This window comes from Anarrhichthys ocellatus, unplaced genomic scaffold (genome assembly GCF_004355925.1).
Source record: "Anarrhichthys ocellatus isolate YVR2014 unplaced genomic scaffold, GSC_Weel_1.0 scaffold33, whole genome shotgun sequence".
Classification (NCBI taxonomy): Eukaryota; Metazoa; Chordata; class Actinopteri; order Perciformes; family Anarhichadidae; genus Anarrhichthys; species Anarrhichthys ocellatus.
The window spans coordinates 4250599-4278217 of record NW_022280063.1 but is presented as its reverse complement, the minus strand read 5'-3'; the positions used below and the strand labels follow the sequence as shown (position 1 = coordinate 4278217).

The 27619-nt window shown below is 43.2% G+C and overlaps 1 protein-coding gene across 1 annotated transcript; it reads left to right on the top strand.

Annotated features, from left to right (window-relative positions):
* Positions 1 to 205: 205 nt before the first annotated feature.
* Positions 206 to 27330, top strand: LOC116393369 (prickle-like protein 1). The gene is made up of 8 exons (XM_031865633.1): positions 206 to 418; positions 19153 to 19350; positions 19650 to 19763; positions 21471 to 21608; positions 23665 to 23868; positions 23990 to 24176; positions 24350 to 25360; positions 25461 to 27330. Exons 2-8 carry the CDS (start codon positions 19165 to 19167, stop codon positions 26405 to 26407), a joined length of 2787 nt encoding a protein of 928 aa, XP_031721493.1. The 5' UTR covers positions 206 to 418; positions 19153 to 19164; the 3' UTR covers positions 26408 to 27330.
* The last annotated feature ends 289 nt before the right edge of the window (positions 27331 to 27619 follow it).

The window sequence follows — 27619 nt, the reverse complement described above, 5'->3', positions numbered from 1 at the left end:
TTGAGTATGCTTCCAAAACATATCCACAAAGTCGTGGCGTGGATGTACACAGTGTTCTGTGTGCCTGTAAGTGAGAGGGAGGCGTGTGCTTGTGTTGAGAGAGGAGGAGGAGGAGGAGGATTGGGGGGTGCTTCATGTTTAAGCCAATACGCGCAGAGCAGCGCTGGGGTAATTTCTCGACGCTTAAACTTGGTGCCAGAGCTGCGCAGCGCTCAAACCCTGGTGAGCGTCCTTTCCTCTCCTTCTCTTTCCACGACCATGCACTGAAAGACCGCATCCATCGAGCTGATTCAGGACTCGGAACGGCACTGAGTTGTGTTGGGTGGTTGCAGTCAGCCCGGATGCCTCCAGAGTCGTGATTTTATTCTGATAAACGGAATATTCGAACCCGATCCCGGACCAAGTTGTTGCTTCTTCGGTGAGTGTGTATTTTGTTTTGGGCTCCGAACTATTTTCACAATAATTTATTATGTTCTAAATGTTGTAACCTTGCTGTTTGAGTGCACGCAGTCGTGTGTGGACGTAGGAGTTTTCAATAGATTTGTGATCATAAAGAAAATGAGCAAGAAGCTTTGAAATCCAATGTACCAACGAGATGAAGGGATGGAAATGATTTGTCCCTCCATTACTTCGTGGCCAGACGCATCAATGCGTAAAGAAAGGAGTTAGTTGAGGCTCTGTGACATGTTTTTCCTGCAGGGGGAGAGTAAAAAGTGAAACTGTGACTGATCCGGGAAGGGGGGGGGGGGGATTTTATCTTGGAAAGTGCGTGTGCGTAAAGACGCACTTAATGGAAGGTTGCATTTTGGTTTCCAGATGTGTGGACTCAGCTGTTGCTTGTCACTCAGGTGGTCTCTCTCGGTCTGTCTTCTCTTTTTCCTGGCTTCACGCGCCCACTCAGTCTTTTCACGCAGCTCGTCGGAACCGCATCAGTGTTGACAGACCACAGCCCAAATCCTCACAACCATTACAAAGTGAAGCCACATTACGTCAGCCAATCAGAACTATTGACCAAAGAGGGCATTTTTCTCATGTACAATCATATGTCAGAGACTTAAATCTACTTTTAGAGCAGGTGTCGAACTGTTTTAAGTGTTTGTAATCAACTTGTTCCAGATTGTGAGAGAGTCATTCGCTCCATTTCTTATCTTCTTTGTTCTGAGGCACTGACTTTTGTCTCAGAATGCATAGAGATGTATTTAAAGATCACAAAGAAAAATGTTTAAATGGGGAATATGAGTCCTGTGATGGACTTTCTTCTCAGTGCTGTGTGGTCTGTTTTGAAGCCAGTGGTGGCACCTAGTGGTGGCAAAGATTTGTAAAGATGCTGCAGTTATAGAAATAAGCTTTGGGCTCTTCAGAGAGTTTAAAACGTGAAGGACACGTGTTAAAAAAACACTAAAATTGAATTTAAAATCTCTATATTTTGAAGTAGTCCCTGGCAGTGCTCTCTGTTCTGCAGAGTCCCCGTGCCGTGCAGTCTTGGTCCTGTAATTGAATGACAAGCTGCTGTGTGTTTAGCTGATCCAGGATGAGAGAGCAGCAGCGGATCAGGTGACTGAGGTGTATTCCCCCTCTGTGGGAGGCCAGTCAGCCAGACTATAGCTACACATTGCTGGGGGTATGCACACTGCAATACTAAGCCTTTGTTAATGAGTATGTATCTGTGTGTGTGTTTCCTTGTCTGTGTGTGGTAGGCCTACTGGATGCACAGGGTCTGCGTGTCTATTACTTTGTATGCTTGTGTGCATGCATACATGTGTGTTCTGTGTGTCTGAATGCCCCTGCTTATGTGTGAGTGAGTGAGAGAGAGAGAAAGAGATGGGTGTTTGGACCCAGGAGTTAAGCTGCTCTTAATTGGTCAGCCATTTGAAGCACATGGGAGAGTCAAGTCAGGCAGTAGCTGAGATGATCGGTGTGCTACGCTCGACTACTGCCAGTTATGGGACACAACATTGATTCTAGGCTTTTAATGGGTCTTTTGTCTCTCTCTATTTCTTATAATAAATGCAACCGTGCACAGTAAATTGTATGCAGCAGTAGTTTTTGGGACATTTTTTGGGAAACACACTTGTTATCTTTCTACATGTCTGTAAGCTACATGTGTAGCAAGAGCCAGCAGATTGCTTAGCTTAAATGCTGGAAACAGAGAAACAGCCAGCCTTGGCTCTGTTCAACGGCTACAACGCTCACTATAATTCACTCGTTATATCTCGTTCATTTAATCGAAATGTGGAGCCCTGTCATCACCGCCACTTTCACTAGGCAACCAGCAGAGATTATACCGCTGACTTTGGTACAAACTAAACAAACAAGTTTTAAGTTATTAGTAAGGGAGCTTTAGAGGTGCTGGTAGGCAGATTAAGTTTACATTGGGCTGCAGCTTCGTATTTACCACAGAGAAACAAGAGTGACATCACTCTTCACATCTAACTCTCGTCAAGAAAGCAAATAATAAGAAAGCAAATAATAATAACTTTCCCAAACAATCCCAGGCGTTTATGTCCCTGAGTTCATGGTGAAGTTTGATATAATATTTTTGCTAGCTTAACAAATGAGACCCATGGTGAAAAGGTTGATTTAGTTTAAACATGTCAGAGCGAAAGGAGGAGGAAAATGTTCTGGCTGAGCAGGATGTGATTCATCGGGGAGGATGTGAAGCAGTTCTTGAGGAGAGGACTTTTAAGGTTTCAAGACAGAGAATTGACTGGACATGTACCGTCATACAAATATGAGACTAGCATTTGCAGCAGAGGTGGACAGATCATGAATGCATCCCTTGACTTTGTTTTGCTGCATAGCTTTTTTTTTTCAGGCCCCTGCTGACTTTTCATTTATGGACAATTTTCTAAATTGACAGACTCGTTTTTCAGAGCAGCAACCCGCGATGAGTCTTCATCCTACAGTTCTTCATTTTCTCACATGCAACCCAAAATTCTCATTCTCCAGTGGGGTTTGAGTGCCAGAAAGGAAATCCAGCCTGGAGATTGTTTTGATATTGTTGGACACTCTCCTGGAAAACCTCTTTGGCTCAGCGACCAAGGGTGTTCTCGATTTAGAGCCATTGGCTCCTTGGCCGAAACACCTCATCTGATCACAGCGGTGAAGCCGTTTGAAGAGCTGAAGAGGCTCAAACCAAAAGGAGATTTTCACCATTTTAAAAACAACATGGAGATAAATTCTGCAACTTTTGAATGCATAGCAGGTCATTTAAATCCCTGGTTAACTTATCATAATGCATTTCCCCCACCTCAATGATGAATAGGGTGTTTTAGAGCAGTTTTTCACATTTACAGTGCATTATATTATAAACATGCACTAATAATACATACGGGATACAGTATGCAGCTAGCACAGATTTCTTGTGCCCCAGGGTTTTAAGTACAGATTTGCACTAGACTGCATGAATGGAAGCAATAACAAACATACACATCTATATAAAGTGTGTTTGTCTGTAAAAAAAATAGCGATCTCCATCTATGAGTAAGTCAACAGTGTTCTGTCTGTGCTGTCTCCGTCAGCCTGATACCTCAGACCAACGTGTGTACACACAGGCAAGTTTGTCCTGTCATACTGCAATTAATCGAGTGTGGGGTTGTGTAAATCATTCCAAACCTCAGAAAACACACACTCACTCAAACACGCGCACACACACATGCCTGCCAAGCAGCTATCCCCTTGTAGATGTGTGTGAAGGGCCAAAGAGTGAAGGACCAATCGCTGAACAGGAGAAGCAGAACAGTGAACAATGACAAACAGACAAACAGCTTTCTCGGAAGAACGGAGATTAAACAAGTCTCAAAGTAATATTGTGAATTTTACATGGGAACCCCACAGTTATACCAGTTATCAGCAGCATTATCACTGGTGCAATGGGATACAGTTCTGGGACCAACCTTGACCAATCAAAACATTCCCTGGTCACAGCTGGAGTTGTTTCTTTCACATTTGAGAGACTAAACAATTAATCAAGATATCAGTTGAAAAAAAATAAACGTGCATTTTCACATGTGATGAAAATGTCTGTTCAGGTTCAGTGTCTGTCAGGTTGTTCATATTAAAGGAAATATTGCACTATACATGTTGAAAGAGGGGCTAATACTGTGCATGTATATTAGCCATACAGTAGCCATAAACCATGGCTATGCTGAGGGCTGGGAAAGGTGCGGTGTGTAAATGTGTGTGTGTGTGTGTGTGTAGGGTTTGGGACGGCAGTCCTAGATGTGCGAACACCAATCGTGATCCTTGTGCTCATTGAGTGGTTACAGACCAAGCCCTGTCGGCCGCATTGGCTCCACAAGCCTGGTATTATGGTCAGCTTGTGGGGAGCGAAAGTAAACCAGGGTTTAGAAGAATATCAGACACTGAGTAATGGACTCCACGCTGTGTTAAAACATGCATGACATACAGTTGCCCACAGCACTTGCTAAGCGATGCAACACTGAGGTGTTGTTGAGAGTTCCTGACTCGTGCCTGCGAGTGAGAGTCGATTTGGCACCAACCTAATTACCCATACACACAGCTCTATTTGATGATGATTAAAGCCACTAGCACACACAGAGACACACACCTGCCCAGACACACCTTTGCCAGTCACAGTAGTTAGCGAGACAGGTGATGATTATTAGATGATAATAATTAAAAAGGCTTTAAAGCAGTATAGATAGAAGCGCAGTCTCATACAGAAAGACAAGATTGCCGCGCAACAACCACGTAATTATTCCTCGTCAAATGACCACCCTGAGGCAGAACACAAATGATAGCTTCCAGTTTTGTTTTTGATTGGGAAAAAACATTAAAGGTCTCCATAACAGATTCTGGTTTGTTGGGTGATACATCACTCGAATAATATTGCTGTTGTGATGTGAAAACCTCCTAATTCCAATTTTGATGATGATTCTTCACAGTCTGATGTTCGGTGGTTTCAAGTTTTCAGCTCAGATGAAGGAACACCCTTTCTAAATCCCTGGGATCATGTCAAAAAATGCACCGCCACAGAACCAAAAACACTCCCAGTGTTAGTAAAAAGCTGACATTTTGGACATAAATGTTTTACATTTAACGATGATGTTGTTAAAACCTGGCCTTGTTCCATCCAAACGGTATAACTTGCAACTGTTTGCATCATGCAAAGAATATATTTAGAAAAATGGTGGAAACAGAGGAACGGTAAGCCCGGCTCTGTTCAACGGTTACAACGCTCACTATAATTATCTCGTTATATCTCGTTCATTTAATCTAAACAAGTCTGGAGTCTTGTCATTACCGTGGCCATGCCTCCTTCACTAGGCAACCAGAAGAGGCTATCTAAAAAATGCTGGAAACAGAAGAACGTGTCCAAAATGTAAGTGACACACACTCATTTTGGCTTGAAATAAAGTATATTGTGGATAACGGATGCAGAAAGCAATTATTGAGCAATCGTTGGCTAAAAATAGCTGCACTGAATGGACAGAACGAGGTCAAAAACAAGGTCATTATAACGGTTCATAAATATTCCAAAATGGATATACAGGGAAACTCATTATATGTGATTCCGGGATTAAAGTTGAGGTGCATGCATCAGGAAAACATGGCTAAGCTCCTGCCGTCCCTCTTAAAATCGGTCTCATGTGTTGGACAATTTGTTCCCGAGGCAAAGACGAGCTCCTGAGCAGAATGTCTTAACTCTGGTCTAATCAGGGACAGCCTGCTCTTTTCTTCCTCTGACCACGTTACCTTCCCTCCAATATGCATGAAGCATCAGATGGCACAGGACGTTCACATGAATCTAACTCTTGTTTTTTTTTCCATTGTTAGTCTGCTTCAATAAACAGAAGCAGATGAGGTCGAGAACAATTTTGAAGTTTTGTGAGAAATGTTAAGTTGCACAATTTCAGGAAGATATCCACATTTATGTAAACTGTCTGCTGTTGGGTGGCCGTCTGTCTCTGCAGAAGTCTCTGAGGACATGTCCTATCTGTCATTTTTATCTCCATCTTGCCCCACAGCATCCCAAAGGAAAAGCAACCGGTTTATTCACCCAAAGGGGAAATGTCTCCATCCAATCGGATGCCACTCAGAGTCAGGAAATGGGCTTTTTGTGATAAATGCTGTGTAAATGAGGGCGGGGACAATTACAGAATCCTCACCAAATTCACCAAAAGCTGCACATTTTCTTCAGCACTCACGTGAGCCCTGCTTTCGGGATGAAATGGTCATTAAAGCTGCTATGAATATTATTAAAAGTAATATGTTCCTCTGGAGTTGGTGTAGACAAAAAAACAGAGCTAAAAGAAGAGTGAATATTGAACTTACATTTGTTAAATGGCAAACTGTGGCTAAAAACACAACTCCAAATGAATAGTAATGTTGTTGGGTAAATACTGGATGTGTATATAAGCAACATGTTTACCATGCCAACTTAAAAGGTGATATGTCAGAGTTCACAGCTTCTTTCAGCTGCCCTCAATTGAAATTGCATTTGTTAGTGCAGAAATCATGCCAGGCATTTGTAGATGGTACATAGTCCTCAAAAGGAAAGCCTGCACTTCCTTTTAAGAGGAACTCTGTCTTCTAATATAGCCATTAACTTTGTTTTTTATGGCAAGTAATCAAACAGCAGTGTATCCTTCAGCTAGGACAATTTCATCTCCAAGAAGGGGAGAATGTAACCGATACTCCCCAGTAGTGGTTAGCTAATGAAAGCTCGGGGCTTTCCAAGTGTTTGTCGCAAAACCAATGCAAACAATGATTTGACAGCTGTCTGGGTTTCAGCATTCAGAGATGCATTCTTTTTTTTCTGCCTGAGAACGGGAGCTTAAATTGCCATTTGCATTAATGAGGTAGTAAGTAATGTCTTTTGTGTTTACACTGATGACCTCAAAAACCAGACAGTAAACTGGGGGGCTAAGGCGTTTATTATTATCTCTAACCAGCCACCTGTGAAATCCCACATGTGTGGGCTTGTTTATGTATGTATCATTTTGCTTGTTTCAATACATTTTTATTCATTCAGTACTTTACACATATCTGTGAGTGTGTGAATGAGTGTGTCTGCATGTACCCGTCTCTCATGAATCCCCCCTCAGGGCCTTTCAGACATCTGGTTGCGGATGGGCAGCTTATATCTCCAAGTAATATGTCCAGTTAAGCCCCTGGGAGCCGCCGCTGTGCACATCATTACAGCCCTCCTCCAGCTTTGCTTGGAACTTTGCTGAAACCCTATCGTTTGGTTTAGAGGGGTACAAATATGCTGTATATCCTTTTATACTACTTCCTCCGGTCCGTCTCCCATCTGTTGCAGATTAGTCTTCAGAGTGTGTTTAGAGAGCTGAGCCCGTCGCCGAGCGGGACAGATAGTAAACCCAGAAGGTTTTAGTCAGAACTGTCAGGTAGGTCTGAATTAACAGAGAGGCCAACCGAGGATATGGCTGGCTGAGAGGAAAAACAAGGGGGGAGGTCGAAGGAGAGAGAGAGAGACTGCTCCAAAATTACACAGCGATTTACCCATGAACCTCAGGCCCGCTACTCGAGGGTCAGCGTTGAATGCCAACAGCCAACCGCCTGGCCAAATTCAACCACAGTCCCTGGGAGAGAGGGGGGGGGAGACAAACAGCCTGCAAAATGACCAGTCACGCCACTTTTCCTGTGATACTGAGTTTATTTAAGCACGGAGCTCAAAACCACTTTCATATGACACACAGCCTCGATATCTGTCGCCCTCGTGGCATTCCAAACCCGCCACCAAAATGTTGCCATGCTGAGCTAAGCTGATATCACTCCACTGCTTTGTTGTCCGTCTCATTTCTATCGCTGGCTCAGTAACCCATATACAGCGGGACAAAAAGCGCCTTGGGAATCAGCTATCAGAGCTAAAAGCTATATGGTTTCACACACACACACACACACCCTTCTCCGACACTGCGCTGCCTTGAGAACGGAGCCAACCAATGCAGGCAAACTGCAGCCCGAGTGTGACAAAGGGCCGGGGGTGGGGGAACTTGGTCAAACCTGCCGTTCCAAGCTCTTGTTGTGTTTCCAATGCTTAATTATGGGAAAGTGAAGGCACCGGTTGTGTAATACCTCTGTAATGCCTCTGTGTACACAACCCCAATCCCTGGCCTACATCTATCTCTTATGCAAAACTCATGTGGGATTCTCTCTCACACACACACACACACACATGCACGCACACACGTAAAAACAAACAGCTTTCCCTTAAATGTGATGCAATGCTGCTGCTTGTCTTGCATGATATGTCATCACATTCCCTCTCTTTTGTTTTCTTCATGGATTTGTTTTTTTTAAATTAAGCAATGCTTCCATCTAGCTTGAGTGACAAAGCCCTGACTTATGTTTCCTTTGGCTGAATGTGTCATGTGACACACTGTAGTCAGACAGATGGATCCTTAGATTAATAGAAGGATTGCATGTAAGGGCAATAAAGACGCTGCATCATTCTTTGTTCAAAGTATCGTTGAGGCCAGTAAAAATAAAGATTTTTAGTGTGCAGCTGGACTGTTTCACAATTATTTTGCTGTTAAAAGGAAATAGAGAAACTGGCTTCTTATCTTTGATTGTAGTCTTTTGGCTACCATCAAGCTCTGTTACATCTGTGGCATAATAACAGTTTGTTTGTGACTTTTTCTTTAGAGAGCAGCTCAAATATTTCACCTTCTATCTTTTATTTGTTTTTGTTTTTTAGTTTTTACCAATGAAGTGAAGCAAAGCTGCAGTGATACTCATATATTTTCAGTCAACAAGAACAAGACAATCTGGTTCTTGACATTCCACATCAGTCCGTCCCTCACCACTGTTCCAGTAAAAATATCTGCCTGTTCTTTCTCTTCTCTACTCTGTATGTGAGGCAATGTGATCACAGCAGCCTGGGACTTTGTTAATACGCTTCAAACACACACACACACACACACACACACACACACACACACACATACACACACACTCCTTTCACATTGTTAGTTAAAGTAACCTCTGGCTTTTGTTAAAGAAGGAATGCATCGCTTACCAATATCAAATTAGTGTTGGATGGGATGCACAAGACATGAAACAAGTCTTCCCTTTCTCTCTCACACACACACACACACACACACACACACACACATTACTATAATGACAGGAGGTTATTTTTGTTCCTTAATAGGTATTACAGTTTTGTGATGGTGTTTCACACTTATATCCCAGTTCCTCACTGAATGTGTGAAAGTCCTCTCTTATTTCATGCAAATACATTGCTATTATAAAGGATTGTCACACTGTGGTAAGTTGAGAGTGATGCTGTTTAACATTGCTGCCTATTTTTTTATCAATGCAGTAGATTGGATATGTGCATATCTTTGAAAAACATGACCAGCTACTCTCAGACCTTAGTTGCCATTATTTTTCAATGCAGAGAAATAAATGTCTTCATCTATTCTTAATTGTTTTTCCACAGTGGATATATTGTATAACCCAGTTGCCCGATGAAACGCTTTGTATCCAGGGGAATACTTCGGCTTGGCAAGATATTTTAGCCTACAGGGACCATCTAGGACTTGCATGCCGTCAGATTCAGGTAATGACTCTTATTAAGCGGTTTAAGTGAGGCAGACCCCGCCAAATCATGGAAACAAATGATAATAATGAATAACTTACCTCTAGACATGAACGGGAGAAGCCTCTGTACTGTTTTTGACAACCCCATTTAGCCCTGAAATAGCATAATTCCTCAACATAGTCTAATCAGCCTGTGAGTAGTGGAGGGATTTATAGAAAATCCCCTCAAAGTTCAGAATAATGGGCTACATGTGCAGGGATGTAGGCAGAACCAAAAGCACAATAACGATTGCCATACACACGTAAGGCTGAACAGAAGCTGCATTGAAGCAGCGATTATTTTCATTTTGCAACGATTTCTCTTAAATCTGATGCCTACTATTTTGGAAGCGAATGAATAGAACATTTGCACGCTAGTGACTGAAGTCAGCTCTAGCTTCAGACACCCCAAAGCCGATAGATTTAATGATTTTGTGAGAGATCACAAACGCTGATCCATGTGCAAAGGTTTTCTGTCTAGTCAAGGTGTTCACTTGCAAAGGTAATGCCAGCATGCTAACATGCGCAAAATGACAACGGGCCATGCTATCACTAGCTAATTAGCAGGAATTAACACAAAGTCCAGCTAAGTCTCATGGGAATGTCATTAGTTTTGCAGTTATTTGGTCAAAACTTAGATTTAGACCTGATAGTGTTTCTAGATTGAAAGTTGAATGCTCAGCATTACTATTCATGACGGGTTGCAGGAATGTCAGTACCTATTTTTTTTTGTGGCAATACATCCATTAGTTGAGAATAGTAGAGTCATGTCACACAATATCTCTTGGTGGCAATAGAGGAAGAGTCAGGGATCACCAAAGTCATTAAGATTCATTCCCTAGGCTTCCATGCAATAGTTGTTGAAATGTTTTAGTGTGGGCCGAACCAACACCAATAATGGGCTGTCCACTTTGCATTGCACTCATAAATGGTTTAAGTCAAGTTCTGTCAAGAAGAATCTGAACGGAAGCTTCCCAAACCAATCCCTATAAGCTCCCGTCACTTGACCATTTCCTGCATTTTACAGCCCTTTTATTGTTGCTCATATTGTCCCAAAGGTGTGCAGGTAACACCCTGCAGTGGTTGACAAATCTCAGAAGAGGGTTTTATGACAGAAACTTAAATCTCACTCGGGCCCAGGAGTGTCGGGGAATATTAACACCGAGCTGGCGAGACCACTTAGCAGCACTTCGACGGACCTGATATGCGGCAGCGAGTTAGGCTGGTGGGCCTTGTTAGCGAGGTCTCAAGATCCTTTTCCTGGTGTGAAAGGCTGCTGAGAGGTGTCTGTCGGCGTCAATGGGGCTGAATGAGGCATCATAATGGATGTGAATTGAGACGTGGATCGGAGGTCTTTTTGTGAAGCAGAGATGTGTGTGAGTTCGTTTGTCAGCCGCTGTGCATATGACCTTTGTAAGCAGGACACTGCTGATTAGAATCAGAACGAGAGTCCGGATACTGGTGTCTTTATCTTTATCTACTTGTAGAAAGATGTGTCTGGTGGGAGTTGGTATGGATATATATTGACAACAAATAAGTCCATATGACACAGGGCCATATACAGGTCTAAAAAGGCAGTCACGGATACAGTCTTCATTCAAAAGAAGTTTCGCTTTCATAATTTGAAATGCCTCTATTGTGATTTTTGTTGTTGTTGTTGTCTGGGCTTGTCAGCTTTGGTTCAGCAGTGTTACTTGTTGTGTTAGGACCTTTTTCAAGATTTCTCTTGCAGCTAACATCATGAGTGAGTATGAGGAGACAGAAGTGTGCACCGTCTGTACAGTTCATGGGGTCTCTTCCCTCTTTGCGATGGCTGATCGTTGAGACGAGCTACAAGCATTTGTGCCTTCAGACTTGCTGCGACAACTGTTCTTACGAACTAGTTCATCTCAAGCATACACTAGCCTTTTCAAGGTGGTGGGACAGAGAACATGACTGTTTCCTACAAATTATATTTAATTGCTGATAATTTATAACTCCACCATAACCTCCACACCCTTAGATTAACAGAATTATATGAACATGGCGTAGCCCTGAAAATTGCCATTGAAGGTAATAATCGTGCTGAAAACTTTCAAAAATTCAAAGCTTATGTTGGTTTGTTTAGGAGAGCTATTTGCACAACCGTATACATTTCATATGGTATTTGCACTTTGCGCTACTTTAACATTCGGAATGGTCTCCGTGTTTTAATGACGACCTGTCCTGCAACAAGTTGAGACATGTCACTGTCCTCGTCGATTTCTGTTTTGAACAAACAGAGGGACGTCACCACTGATATTTGCATTCTAAGGAGTCAGTTAAACCCCCTCTTTGCCTCCTGGGGATGAAACAGAGTGGTGGTGGTAGTAGAGTCCAGGTGTGAATGGCCGTTATAAAATGAAAATGCAGAAGAGAGCACGTCTGCTTAGCACAATAAAAGGTTAAGAAAGGGCCAAATTACCAGCTGAGTTCTGTTCCAACAGATAGATGAAATGTGCAGCCAGAAGGAGTGAGTAAGCGTGCTGGGTATGTGTAGTCTAGACGAGGTCTTGTATTTCAAGTCTAGAGAAAGCCAGTAGATCTTGTCTGAACCCCAGGCCAAAGCTTTTGCCAAAGAAAGACAACACTGCTCAGAAAGTCCTTGATCGAAAGGTTTCTGCCCAAACTCAGTTTGACTTCACTGTGCTCAATGTTACCGAATAATACTAAATATCAGCCAAATATCAGGTTTCTCCATTAAATCAGATTAATGTGTTATCAATGTCAGTGTTTCTCCCTGTCCTAGAGTCGTTGTGGTTTTATCCATCTTGCTTAAATAGTCGTGACATGTGATGCTGCGAGTCAAGTGATATCATTTTGAATAACGCAGAGCACTTGCCATTTTTCTAAATTAAAAAAAGGTCCCATCTAAAGCAGCTGTATAGCTATGGTGAAACTGTGCATTTGTGCACATTCACTATGTCTGCATCTTACGTTTGTATTTGTAAGCGTTTGGCTTGGGTCAAAGGTCACTGCATAAACCCTCCATTTGTTAGTTGCTGCTCTTCAGCCTCCGGCATGTGAATGAGACCAGGGTGTCCTCCATTCAGCACATGTCCACATGGCTTTACAGAGGGCTGATACATGACGCCTTTGCCTTATAATGACTAAGACCCATTTAAAACCTCAAGTTTATTTTGCAAAGCGAGGGACAGAAGACAGCTAAGTTGTAATCCTGCTAATTGAAAAGCCAATGAATCCAAACATAAAGAATGACGTCAAAGTCCTCTTTCCTTTGTGTTTCTTGGCTGTAAAAGAATCAAAACCAACAATAAGACTACATTTTAAAGAACTTCAGATACTTTCTGCACCCTCTCTTCTGAGAGGAAGTAGAGGAGACGGTAAGGTCAACTATCCTCTAAAGGACCCCCGGTCTTTGGCCACAAGCCCAGGCCCAGTCTGAAGGGCTGATATCTGCCTATTGTGTGGGATAAAGCCACTCATCCTCTGACCTGTCCTCTATTCACGCCAGATAATTCCTCACACACTCATTGTCTGTATTTTTAACCCAAATTAAGTACTTGTCTGTCTCAAAAGTATAACTTTTTCCTCTCCATCCATCTGTCTGAAATAGGATTTAGAGAGTTTTTCCTGTTAAATATCTCGGGAAACTAAATGCACATCTTTCAGAGGGTTAAACGAGAAGCGGCTTTCGCAGAGCACCGCCAAGATCCCTGGAAAACTAGAGAGCTTTTCTGAAAGGTTTACCCGCTGACTGGACTGCCAAGGCCTCTCTCTATCCCTCTCTATCCCTCTCTATATCTATATAGCTTCTCTCGGTGAAGCACATAGACAATCCCATCTCCATGCACACAGAGGATCTCTCACTCTGCTAAGCTATAGCTATCTAACGGAGCTATTTCTCATTTGTAGCAGGTATTTTGGCTGGAGACAAACAGCTCTGCTGGCCTCTCTGCAAGTCACTTTGTGGGGTTGTCAAGGCACAGGGTGTCTTTGTCTGCCGGACAATTGAGTAAACTCATTTGTCATTTTAGGCTCTTTAAATGAAGCCGTTGCTGCTTTTCAGCCTTTGACAATGACGGATGGTGCAGAGCTCCCCCGGGCATATCAAGCTAGTTGTTTGTATTTTGTCCACTGCACTGTTTTTGAGCAACATTTCACATCTTATATTTGATAATGCCGGTGTCCCTTTTCTCACATGTTGGATATCTTATTTTACAACAAAACTCTTCTGCCGGATTGTCAGGAGTTTCCTGACGAGAAGTGCTCTTTGACAATAACGTCGTTGTGATTGGCTGAAGTGAGAGACGAGGACGGGGGACCCCTCTCCTCTCACTCATTCTCCAAAATGAGGAAGGGGGCGTTGGTACCAGTGACGGGCTGAGCAGACAGATCCCCAGCGTGAGAATTTCCTGAGATGGATGAGGCTGCCTTGGGAGGAAGCACAGTCAATATGTAACTGGGAAAACCTCAAGAAGAACATGAGGAGTTTCATTTTGGACAGAAAAATGATCAGCTCCTTTTATATATTTCAATACTTCTAAATCAGGGAGAGACGTTTGTCATGGTGTTAATATGTTGGCAAACACTATGCTACCAGTCCAGCACTAAACAGCAGATAGGCAAGTGTTAAAAGCTAACCATATTAACTCAACTGTTTCTGCTTCCCCCAAGTGGCTTAGAAAAATCAGTTATTCTAAGTTTAAGTTAACTAATGTCCGTTTAAAAGTACCATAATTTGCCACAGCTTTGTGCTGTTAGCCATTTTCTAAAGCAAGACTTAATTGTCATCAAATAGCATATGGTAGAACCTTTTACAAAGTCTGATTTAGCTCAGATTATTGCAAAAATATTCTGTTTTGTTAATGAGATAAAAGGAGCAGCTGGGCCCAAAACACATGCATTGTCACGGGATCTAATCAGCAGCAGAGTAGAAATGAATGTGACATTATTGGAGCAAATGACATGAGTTGCATGAAACTTGATGACCCCTGACAGCATTTAATGACAGCGAGCGTGCAACTATGCAGTCACTTGCATTCACTTGTCTGAAGGGAAGTTGAAGGGAAAAAAAATGAAGCTGGTGATTTTGATGCAAATAACAAATATATGAAAAAAAAGCAATGAGTCGATTTATGGTCTTTTACACTTTTATTCTCAAAAGTAAAAAGATGAGTTTGAAATTGACTGGTATTAATGACCATTCACTCATTTCTTATACGGCAGTGAGTAGTCTGGCTTGTAGAACCAAAATGTTTAGAAAGATTAAGACAGACAGAGAAAGAGTGTGAGAGTAGAGTGGACATGTCATCTGGCTCTCAGGAATCCTGCAGCCGAGATGGGGGGCTGGGCGGAGGGCTTGATGTCACTCTGGTGGAGGAAGGGGGTTTTAGAGATAGGTGGGGTGTTGACTGTGAAGTGTGTGTGTGATTGAAGTGCAATGGCAGGCGATTTGCTCTGAAGGGGGAGGGGGGGTGAGGGAGGGGCTGACAAGTCTTGGCTGCCCCAAGAGCACACACACACACATCCACTCACTCCCACACACTCACAGGGATCAGAGACACTCCAGATACAGACGTCACCTCTCTGCCCTCCTCTTTTTGCTCTTTGGACCTCAACATTTTGGATAGCTGAAGGAGCCGCTCCCCAGTTGCGGCGTGAGTGAAAGTTGCGTCTGTTCAGACTTTCCCCCTCACAGCTGACGTTGGGGGAATACTTCCTGGCTGAGTGGGATCTGGATCTGATTAAGAGCTTGGATCCGTTGAGCTTGATGCTGCAGACATATAGCCAGAGTTGGAGCAACTGTGTGAACAGGGGGATTGTGTAAGTGAATGAGGGCTTTATGTGAAGGCGGAAGGAAAGATGCTTTTCCTGGAGGTGAGAGGAAAATAGATGAGCTGAAACTTGCCAAAATGCAGAAGGATTTTGTTGAATGAAGAGCGCTTTTGCAGCTCTGCTGTGGAAAATGCTTCCACCCAAGTTCCACCATAACTTAGATCTGTGCGCGAGAGAGGTGATCTTGCATGTGTGTAATGCTCTATTTGTGATATAGTACGTGGTGTGTGTGTATAGAAATATACACACTCATTATGTGTCTGTGCAGGTGGTCTCACTCAAGCTGTGTTAAGTCTCCTGACACCCATTTGGCCTTTAAAATAACACTCTTTGGCCAGTCAAAGAGCGATGACCTCGGCCTTTGAACTCTACAATTTAATGGTTTTCCTAAAGTAAATCCTATGACGTTTAGAGAAATAGACCACTTTGTTTTCACTGTTTTGGTCTCGGCAAGTGCTCAACACCTCCATATCTGTCATTTGAATTAACTGCAGATAACTAAAGCTGCAACTTCTCTACCGATTTGATGTTTGCATAAATATCTGCTCACTGAGAGAATTTGATACACATCTGTAAAAGTCAGTAAATTAGGACGTATTCCTTTAGTTTGCCCGGGGGTTGTGTTCATTTAAAAATCGCACGTGTTTGACTAACCAATTCTTCGGCGAAGGAGGGCCCCTTTTAAAAGTGTCAGTTAAGCGGGGGAGGCGCACACGATTAACCGTTAGCCGGCTACATCTGGCCCGTGTTTACACAGACCCAATGTTGTGACTCTTTAAATGCCTTTTTTCAAAGAGTTTCCCTTTTAACCTCTTTAACCTTCTCCTGTCACGTCTCCGCCGTGGCCCGGGTTAGAGTAAGGAATGCTTGGACATTTTGTTTTTGTTTTCGACAAAGACAGCCATTGTGTTATTGCCAATGGGTGACATGGTGTAATGCGAGTTGCAGTGTGCATTGGCTCAGGAATCCGCAGTCACGTTTTTTTCCCTCATAGCTTGTGGGATGAGAGGCAGGAGAGCTGAAGGGCAGCGAAGAACAGATACCAGGGCACCAAACTAGAAAAGATCAGATTCTTTGGTTTTAGCTTGTGAAAAGGGAGGATGTTGCTTTATTTTGTCAATAATGAAAGTAATCGAATACCAAAGAAAAAAACGTTTTTTTCTTCATGCATGAGGTGATGTTTTGATGTTCTTTGGCACGTTCCTTTCCAAACATGTCAATGGCATCATGCAATATCGTGCCAATGGGAACACAATCACTCTAGTAATTGCCAGTTCGTAAGATGTGATGGCTCTCATGTTGTTTAAGTCTGTGGTGATGCTGGGTGGCCATTTGGCTTTGTTGGAAAAACCCACATGTGTCCATTAACAAATGTCATGTCTACATTTTTTGCTGGAAATCAAACTTGCAACCATGCTGTCACCAAGAAAAAAAAGAAAACCAAGACCCCTTATTCTTTCACAAACTACCATTGTGCCACTAAAATAGTGGCTAAAACGTGTACTCCATCTAATTGCAGAACTTTGTGGTCTGAACTAGGTCAGTCGAGATAAAGCAGAACAGGTCAAGAAAAGCTTCTGGGTGATAACATTATCTATCCTACCATAAAACCTGATAGATTAGTCACTGGAGAACAAAGCAACAGTCAAATACCCTTTTTGGTTGTGTGATAAGAGCTTTGGTTTGAATTTTAACAGCATTTCTAATCTGTAAATTCAGTGTTTAGTGTCCCTGGGCTTCATTCAACTGTATGCTAATTGTGGCAATGCTAATATTTCCCCAGTCGTGTTACTTTTGACTAAACAGCTTGGCGTTGGAGGCTTTAAGGGTGAGCTGTGAAGACAGAAGTGACATTTTTAGGAGGATGGGGCTGCACAACAACAGCGTTTTGCTTGTGAATTCAGTTGCAACTGACCTGTGACCTTTTGGAGGGGGTGCACGCAAGATAAACATTCTTTATCATACATTTTTAGTAGGAAAAGTAGGAATGGCGAGTGAACTACGACACCTATTTATGACGTAAAGACGTGTCAAAGTACTTCCACGATCTTCAAAAAAGGATTTCAATTTGCTATTTACATATGTTGTATCTGATAAGGGACTCTACAGAAGTTATTATGACAGAGGTGGGAAAGGTCAGAAAAGGGGAAAGGTTATGTTTTTTTTTATTTTTGCTAAAGGGAGGATATTCAATTTTTTTGGGAGGTCAGGGGAGGGTCTAAAATGTTTCCTTGCCCCACATTTATATTTTATTTCACTCTTTTCTTGCTAGATTTACTGTAAAATGAACCCTTCCATAAACATTATTACATGTGAAACTTGCATGTACGCCTATTGATTGTTCATCGACAGCGGTAACAACTGTTTATTTAGTAGCTTTTGGTTCAAAAGTATAGAATTTGGAATGATTGGAAGACAGGGCGCACCATTTGTCATGTTTATCATCATTTTGGCAATTCCTAATTCCACTCGGAATGTGCGATTTGGGCTATGTTAAATTTATTGCTCCATTCACATATCTAGCTTGAAATCAGGGTTGAATTGAGATTTGAAAAACAATTATTAATAACACTGGGGAGGGTCTTGCTTTAAAAAAAGAGTCATCATCCTAATGTCCCTGATACTGTGCTGTTGTGTAAAAGATTAAAACTACATGAAGTTTTGAGGGCCTGTGTGACGTTTCTGACAGCTTTTACCCAAACAAGTTCTATTCTGGTACATATTTGCATGTCAAAGAGGCAGAGCAGGGCAGATCACAAGTGTGCTTTTTCAACACCATGAGACCAAAGTGCTGTTTATCAGGCTGAGGGGGCTCAGAAGAACATGGCTGCTGAGATAAGTGGGCTACTGCTGAAGGCGGACGACACAGCGACGAGACTGATTAATCCCTATTCATGTAACAGGCCAACTGTTATCAGCTCGTGAAGAGGAAGAAAAAAAAGCAGCTGGAAGTGGATTCATGCTCCAGCAGTCTTGAGTGGACACATGCAGATTGTTTTGAAGGTTGATCATTTGTCTTTTGGAAGATTATTGCCACATTACTTAGCAATAGTGATTTCCTGCAAGTAAATCACCTCCCCAGCACAATGTGGTAGGCTGCGCTGCTTACACGTGCTTCAGTACGTTGTCGCACAGTGGATAAGAGCAACAGATGTTTGGTGGATAACAGCTGGAAAGTTCTGTTGCATCACGTCAAAGCATTATAATTCTAGTTGACAAAGAATGTGCCTTTGTAAGTACTGCTTTATGGTTGGTTGTTGAATAAGTGCACCACACTGGAAAAAGCTTGCAATGGTTTTCCTTTTATATATCATCCTAATGTCTTAAGTTCCCTTTGAAGGTGGACAAGTAGTAGTTTGGGTACTTTATCAAGCACGATTCTGTAATGGATAAACAAAGGAAGTCATGACATACTCCACTAATGGGATGGAAAATAACACAAGTTATTCTTGTGTGTGACTCAAGAGGTTGAATTGTGAAAGGATGGCCTTGTGCGTTACAGAGAAACTTTGTCCTTTCGCAACTCTTAAAATACTGTTGAGAAACAGAGATTAAAACGAATTGACTGATTGCAGGCAAATACAAAATGCAGAGGAATTTACAAAGAGTGCAAAAAGACCTAAATCAGCATGTATCCCAGCCAGTGACAAGAAAAGGCGAAGTAAAAGCCAGAGCTTTGGGCATAATCAAACAGAGGAGGTATAAAAAATTAAAGGTATGTTTTATAAATGTGATTCCTAAATCCTCCCTTCTTATCCACAGCGCCCGTGTGTGATGAACCTGGAGCGCAGCGAAAGAGGGGAGCGCCCTTCTCCTCGAGGCCCGGACATGGAGCCTCGTACTGGGGGAAAGATGGGGAAAATATCCGTGGGCTTCCAGAGGAGCTCCACCTCAGATGACGACTCTGGGTGTGCGTTGGAGGAGTACGCGTGGGTGCCACCGGGACTCAGGCCTGAGAAGGTAGGACCCCTTTACATGTTTCCTCTAAAATTACTTAATTGACTTAAATGACAGCCGCCCTTTGTCTTGTCGGTGGTTGAATTGATAGCACTGCTTGCCTTCTGCTGCAACAGTTCTCTCTCATTTATGTGTACAATCTAACTGATCGTATGATGGAAAGAAAGATAATATAGGATCCTTCAAACTCTAAAATGACGAGAGGATGATGCTCCCAGTGCACTAAACAAAGCTACCTATCGGCTGACATGATGTAAATTCCTTCTGTCCTCTAAAGTTCATTCATCCGACTTCATCCGCAGGTCCAGATGTATTTCTCCTGTCTGCCAGAGGAAAAGGTGCCGTACGTCAACAGTCCCGGAGAAAAGCACCGGATCCGACAGCTCCTCTACCAGCTGCCGCCGCATGACAACGAGGTAGAGATAGTGAGAGAGAGAGAGAGAGACAGTGTCGGGGGTGTGTGATCAAACACACATGCCACCTTGTTATGACTTATAAAAGCTCCTATAGGGCCCCTCGGAGTATCTTAAAGTCTTGTAAATTTTGTCAAAATCTGATAAGTGCGTCATAGATATTGCAGCTAAGGGACGGATAAATGACAGCAAGGAGTCAAGTTAATTTTGTGAACTACAACTAAGGTAAAGTTTTGGCACAGTCTGAAATGTTTCTGGCACTGTAATTTAAACTGAAATGCCAGATGTTTTCATCTGGCATTTCAGTTCATCTGCTTTCATTTCATATTCTTCAGCTTAGTCTTCGACTGCTTTCAGGGCTAACATGCAAACGGTTAATTCAACTGCTTACAGAGCTTAAACTTGATTACAAAAGGCAACATTCTCTGAAGATTTTGCAGAGATTTTTTTCTGGGCTTGTTGCTTAACATTTTTAAGAAATGTTTCAAATATTAGAAATCATGAAAACTGTTGAAGTGAAAGTAGCTTCTGAAGTAATCGTGTAAAATGAAAGTGCTGAAAAGAGTTGAAATCCAAGTCGGAATGAAAATGATGAATACAGCTGGAAGTGGCAGTTGAAGTGGAAGAACTTGGTGCCAGTTCAAGAGTATACACTTACAGAGACTGTCAGTCAAAGTGTTAGGTGGAAGTGGAAGCGCCGGAAGCAGTTGGAGTGAACAGTGGAATTTGTAGGAGTACATTTGTAAATGCTTTCACTAATTACACTTATACTGATTTCACCTGCTTTTGGCTCTTACTGTTTAACACTTCAACTCCCATACAACATCTCACAATATGTTGCACTTGAAGACATTTAAATATGTGTACAAACATATACACATTTTTATAAATTTGGTATAAAATTGACAATAAGAAATGGCAAACCCAGCCCTAACTAAACTATAAAGCAGCAGCTGAGTAGAATCTTAACAATCTTGCTAGTCTTTTCTTGTAAACTAAAACAATGGCTGCATTCCCTCTTCTGGGTAATAGCTTTATGGTGTGTAAACCCAGCACTCCTTTCACATCTGTGTTAATAGAGTTTACATTAGGAGATATGGTGGAGGGGTTATCACCAGAGGGGAGGCCCTGGGGGCTACTGTCTGACGGAGGTGGTCTCTGTGTACACACATGGAAGGTACACAATAGTAACACTCAACACACACACACACGGTGTTTGACTGTGCGGTTTTATGATGTTTGTCGGCAGACGTGGTGGTTGAGGGAGCAAAACTGCCGGAGGATTCCGAGTGCAACTGTGGTTCGAAGGGAGAAGCACTCAGTGTGTGTTGTGTGTGTGCGCAAAAGGGCGAGACAGTGAGTGTGTGGAGCTCACACACCGGCTTCGTTTACTGTTGTTTAGAGAACAACCAAGCTAGTTGTTAGGATAGTCTCGGGTCCTTTATCTGTGCCGTCATCACCATGTCTAAACACAGAGGAAGGGTTTGTGTATTGCTCACGCCATCCTTTCAACACAGCCTTCAGGGGAATTAGCTTTAATTAAACCCTTTTTTCCAGCCATATATAGACTGCATGTCATATACTTCCCTCAAAGTTGCAAGAAAAGATGAAAGCTGAACCACCATCATTAATGGGTGGAAGTGCTAAATCAACCTCTCTGGGCTTTCACTTTGTCAACTCCACTCATCTCTCTTTCTTTCTTTCTTGCAGGTGCGTTACTGCCACTCTCTGACGGAGGAAGAAAAGAGGGAGATCCACATGTTCAGTGCCCAGAGGAAGAGGGAGGCACTGGGGAGAGGAACACCCAAGATCCTGCCCCGAGCTCTGCACCACACCCGTTGTGAAAATGTAAGGGCCACACATCGATACCCACGAGTAGACACACATGCATATGCACACATGACCTTGCGTCGTTTAGTGCTCATGTAGCCATAAGGTGAGCTAGGAGGAAACCAACTTGTGGGTCTTAAGTTATTTATATCGCAAGCAGCTAACACCCACCATCCCAACACGTAGCAGCCCGAGGCTGATTGGCTAATGCGATGGTTTAAATCATGGACATAAACCTCCTCATTAGGGCGAGAGGGGAAGCAGGGAAATTGGGAGGCTCACGCTCAAGCCGAGCGGAGAAGCCAGTTCCTCATGAGGAATTTGACAAATTTCCTGCCGCCCATCTATATCTCAGCATGACAGGCTGCAAAAGAATTTACAGGTTAACAACTAATTCTTGCATAAAGTCTTAAAAACCCTACTTTTTTCCAAACAAGTCTCAGTATGCGGCACATATTTCCACATCAACTGCAGCTCAGCTCAGTACATGCAGCTAGTTTTAAGACTTTCTGGAAAAGAGTCAGCTGGTTTGAAAACTCTTGAACAAAGTGGATTTACAAGAGTTTTAGATGTATTCACTGGTAAAACAGAAATTGTTTGGTCTGTTAAATACATAAACAGTGTTATGTAAGCATGTACTGTAAAATAAAAGTATCCTATTTATCCTTTGTGTTTTTATGAATCCAAGCTATTTTTCAGTCAACTTGTTTAAGGGAACCTTGGCTTTCAGGGAAAGAGAGACATCTTGCTCAAGGCATGCTGGTTGGAGTCATAGCGAGCTATGAACAAACAATACATTGGAAACAATCCGAGAACTGGACCTCTGTTTCCTACTTTTGATTTGGTTGGCCAAAACACTCAAGAGTCATTCAAGCTGCCCTCAACCGTATTCCGGAAAAACTTCCTTTCGATGCAACAAACATAAATATTAGTGCTACGTGGCTTCCGGGAAATTGAGCCCTGACCAATGAGTAAACCACATCATCTGCCAGGCTAGCCATGTTAATTCCCCCTGGACAGGCAGATGCAGTCTGTCATCACTCAAACACAGATGCTGCCACAGTGATGCAAGGTCACACACACACTGTAATGACACATAGGAGCCCCAACGGACACACACATTCTCACACATACTGAACATGCATGTGTGTCCCATATATGCTCTGCAAACACACAACCACCCTTTGACTCGCACATTGTGGATGTACACGAACTGCACATGCCTGTGTATTCAAAAGGATATGTCACGAAGATGTGTACATTCACACTTTGTCAGGCTCCAGTTTCCTAGTGGGGGACACTCAACACCACCATATCCGGGGCCCCTGTGTGTCCACCCTGGTAATAATGGTTAACAGCTGGGCATGCTATCCCATAGCTGCCTATGGGTGTGTCATAGCTCTGCTGGGCTATATAAAGACTCGTGATTGCACGTTCAGACATGCGCTTACAATCTCTGTGGAGTCATACGATCTTCCGACTCAGGACCAAGGCCAGTGTATTCTGTTTAAGCTTATGGGACAAAATGTATAAGTCAATCCATTCACATGTATATTGTTATTTTGCATCTGCCCCTCATGTTAACACAAAGATTTAATTACAGTTTCCATGTTAACAACCGTTGCTGTTTTTGTAGTGTGACCGTCATCGCTGTAGGATTCACCGATCTGTTTTGAATGGATCATATTCCTTTGGCTCTTGCAGTGTGATCACCTGTTGTTTGGCCTTCTTTGTTTTAGCATCAGCTGTGATTGAAACATCAGTGGATATGTGATATATTTTGAATAGTTATCTCCATAATCTTTTTTTTGTTTATGTTGCATTCCAAATGTGTCACAAGCATCAACTGTACCACACGTCTATTTTTAAATCTCTCTCATATGTCTCTGTATATCTCCACGGTTTCACTCTCAACGTAGCAAAGTTATCCACAGATTAATTATTAATGCATATTAAGCACGGTCATAGACTCAATGATGAACCCCAAAGTGTAGTAAGCCCCTTTGAATAAAAGAATCAAGATGCCTGAAATATAAATCTCATGGATCAGCTGTTGTTTGTGTTTGATTGTCAGTGTGGCGGAGGCATCAATGGAGGGGAGATGGCAATTTTTGCCTCCAGAGCAGGGCTGGGCCCCTGCTGGCACCCAGCGTGCTTTGCGTGCACCACGTGTCAAGAGCTGCTGGTGGATCTGATATACTTCTACCAAAATGACAAGATCCTCTGCGGGCGCCATCATGCTGAGATTCTCAAACCACGATGCTCTTCTTGTGATGAGGTAAGGCTCAGCAGTAGTAGTAGCACTACCCACTCAATGTTTTACAATGAACCATGGCAATACTAACACCAAGTCCATAGAGTTCCACAGAGCTAACAGCGGTATGTGCCTTTCCCTTCAGATCATCTTTGCGGATGAGTGCACAGAAGCAGAGGGTCGTCACTGGCACATGAAGCACTTTGCCTGTTTCGAGTGCGAGACAATGCTAGGGGGGCAGCGCTACATCATGAAAGATGGCCGCCCCTACTGTACTGGCTGCTTTGAGTCACTGTATGCAGAGTACTGCGAGGCCTGTGGTGAAAACATCGGTGAGTTATTCTTGAATGGTGCTGGTTTATTTATTTTTCTTGGGGTTAGGATGAAGAACTTAACTTTTTATACGCAAGGTCGAGCACAAGATCCTGTTGATTCTTTGACTACTTGCGCAGAAGTACGATATCTAATAGTATGCTCCTTTTCTATCCATCCAACAATCCTTTAGGTGTTGACCATGCCCAGATGACCTATGAAGGTGTACACTGGCATGCTGCGAACCAGTGCTTCTGTTGTGCCCAGTGCAAGACATCCTTGCTGGGCTGTCCCTTCCTGCCAAAGCAGGGTCGCATCTATTGCTCAAAGGCCTGCAGCCAGGGGGAAGATATTCAGGCCTCTGACTCGTCTGATTCTGCCTTCCAGTCTGCCCGGTCACGTGAATCACGGCGCAGTGTGCGCATGGGGAAGAGCAGCAGGCCTGCCGAACAGTGGAGACAGTCACAGCTGTTTAACCCCCCTGCCGCTGTACCTTCGTTTGATTATAAGTTTGGAAATGGAGAGGGCGATGGCGATAGAAATGGAGATGCTGATTGCGACATTGGTATCGTAGGGCGCAAGATGGCCCGTCTAGGCCTGGAGGAGGAGAGGTTCTGGAGGGAGCGGGAGGAGCAGGATGCTGGTGGAGAGGAGGATCCAGAGGAGTGGGCCCAGCATGAGGACTATATGACTCAGCTCCTTCTCAAGTTTGGTGACCGCGGGATGTTAAACAAACTTCAGCAGCCATCACTAAAATCTCCCAGCGCTAGCAGTGACAGAAACAGGCTAATGAGTGTCTCTGATCCCTGGCTCAAGCCTGATTCTACATCTATCGGGGATAGCGCCTCCTCTCCCACCCCTGCTAGTCCCACCCAGAGCCAGACTTCCAATCAATCCCGAGCCAACAGCCTTAGCCCTGGATTGATGAGCAAGAAGCACCTGCCTGAAATGTACTGGGCCCAATCCCAGGATGGGTTGGGAGACTCAGCCTACGGGAGTCATCCAGGTCCCGCCAGTGCCAGAAAGATCCAAGAGCTGGAGTTGGACCAGGATCAGGACCAATCTGGGACAGGGAGACGGGCCTTCTGGCCAGACACCAGGCAGTGGTATGAAGATTCCCTTGAGTGCATCGCTGATGAGCTGAGGAAAGCCGAGCAGGGTGCTGGAGACTCCATGGACTCCCTGGCGCTCTCAAACATCACTGGTAAGGAGACTGTTGGTTGCATGTATTCAGTAGAAAAATGTGCTTTCTTTTTCTATTGAACAGCTGTTCAAAACTTGTCTGTCCTGTTTGCTCTTTTTAGGTGCATCAGTGGATGGAGAAGGTAGGGATAGACCTATAGTCTACACACTCGCCATACAGGATCCCTCAGTGGCAGATGACTGCGAGAAGATGAGCAACATGGGAACCTTTAATTCATCTCATCTTCACCACAGTGCCAACTCTCTCAACCTAAACATGGAGAAGGGAGATGAGGAGGTAGCATTGTCAAAGAGGAGAGGCACACCAGGAGGACACCTCTCATTGTCCCCAAATTTGGAAGGCCTCCCACCCTCCTTTGTCCATGCCCCAGCTCTGAGGAGGAGCAGGTCCCAATCCAGGCCTCCTCAGATGGTCAAGTTCTCAGAGGACACTGTGGACAATGGTTACAATGATGGATTCGATGTCAATATTAGAAGGCATCCCATGAGTGAGAGGCCACAGCGGAGGGCGTACTGCCCAGAAGAGATGGGCAGAGAGAAAAGTCGTCCAACGAGCCAACATGGACGCAGCAGGCAGCACCAACACCGGCAACACCACAGGAGCCGCAAAACTCGCTCGGACAACAACCTTCACATGATGCCTTTGGAGAAAGCACAGAGGCCGTATGAGCCCCAGCAGCAGGGTCTGGTAAACTCTCCATGTGGTGCCATGCTCCTACAGCATCCTGCAAACAGGCTACCCTTGGCCTACTCCCAAACCCGTTCTGACTATATGCTTCAGAGCTCAGCTCAAGGAGACCCACGAGTCGAGCAATTCATGGGTCTCTACAGAGATGAGGACGACTGTTGTTCCACTTGCTCTTCCTCATCGTCAGACTCTGAGGAGGAGGGCTATTTCCTGGGCCAGCCAATCCCTCAGCCTCGAGCGGGTGGGTGCTACTACGCTGAGGACTACCCGACGAGGGTTACAGCCCTCTCCTCCCAGAGCCACGGCTCACAGACTGGTCGCAGAAAAGGCCACCGCTCCAAAAACTGTATCATCTCTTAACAGCTCAGAGTGCATTTACATTATAACCTGCACTACACTTAGCAATAAAGTCAGATTTTCTGATTATATGACGGATCAAATCTGGGTTTAGAAAGGCAGTTTGAAGCAAACAATGTGCACAGACTGCGTATTATGCCCTAACAGAAGGTCAAGATGCATATATTTCAGGCACGGATCTACTGAAAGAAGAAATCAAACTGCGAAGACAGATTTGTGCAACATATAGTCAGAAAATCTCTTGTGTGTGCAAATTGACCCCATATACTGGGTCTTATTGAATTTAGCACTAACAAGATGTACTCGTACATATGGAAGCCTGTCTTAAGACAGTGCAGACCAGAATTATGCAGAGTTGGCAGAGTGGCGACTTTTTCTTTCATTGCAGAATTTGCTGTTTTTTTTTTTTCCCTCCATGTTCAATGTTCAGTTAAAAGTTTTGCAGCAATATCTTTGTGTGCATTAAAGTGGATACTTACTGAACACAGGAGTTGACGTAGAAAATAGAAGCAAACCAAAAAATTATTTAATGCATGATAGTACAAATGATTATGTATATACTAAGTTAAGATTTTAATACTGCTATTTTTTATATCCGTGGTTTTAAGAATTGTTTCTGTCCAAGTGAATGATAGATAAAAATAGCAGTTGTAACGGTAAACAAAACAGACCTCGTTAATATTTCATGAGAAACCAAGAAGGTGCCACTTCATAAACTGTGCTGTTCACAATAAAGTGCCATGTTACTCTGTAACAATGTTTATGACATATTCGGCAACGCTATTGGTGTACAAACTATGATACGTACGGCAGGAACACCTGCATTATCCAAATTCAGCTGACCTGTTCAATACCCTTGCTCTGACATAACCAGCTAAATGCTTCATGATGTAAAGACGCTTGTAATAAATAATTTTCTCCTCAAAGTTTCAGGAATGGTTGTCCTTTTTTCTGATAATGTTCATTTTCAAATGACATTTTGTAACCCTCAGATTGTAGTGATGTTAACAGTAAGATGCACTGAAGAGTTTGTGGGGTTTTGTGGGGCAGCATTGGGATCTGCTGGAAGTTGAAAGAAAATTTGCTAGCTTTTGCATTTTAAATGAATTTTAAAGTGATGCTTGTTGCTTCATTGTTATAGGAGACTATACTAAAATACCAAAATATAAGTATGGCTGTGGGAGACACAATGAAACACTAAAATGGAGTTTAATT

What these genes read in the sequence shown, in the direction of transcription:
- LOC116393369 (XM_031865633.1), top strand. Translation starts at nt 19,165, where the DNA reads ATGAACCTGGAGCGCAGCGAAAGAGGGGAGCGCCCTTCTCCTCGAGGC. An exon ending in ACCACACCCGTTGTGAAAAT is followed by an intron (nt 21,609 to 23,664) that starts GTAAGGGCCACA and finishes TTTGATTGTCAG; the next exon opens with TGTGGCGGAGGCATCAATGG. An exon ending in GATGCTCTTCTTGTGATGAG is followed by an intron (nt 23,869 to 23,989) that starts GTAAGGCTCAGC and finishes CTTTCCCTTCAG; the next exon opens with ATCATCTTTGCGGATGAGTG.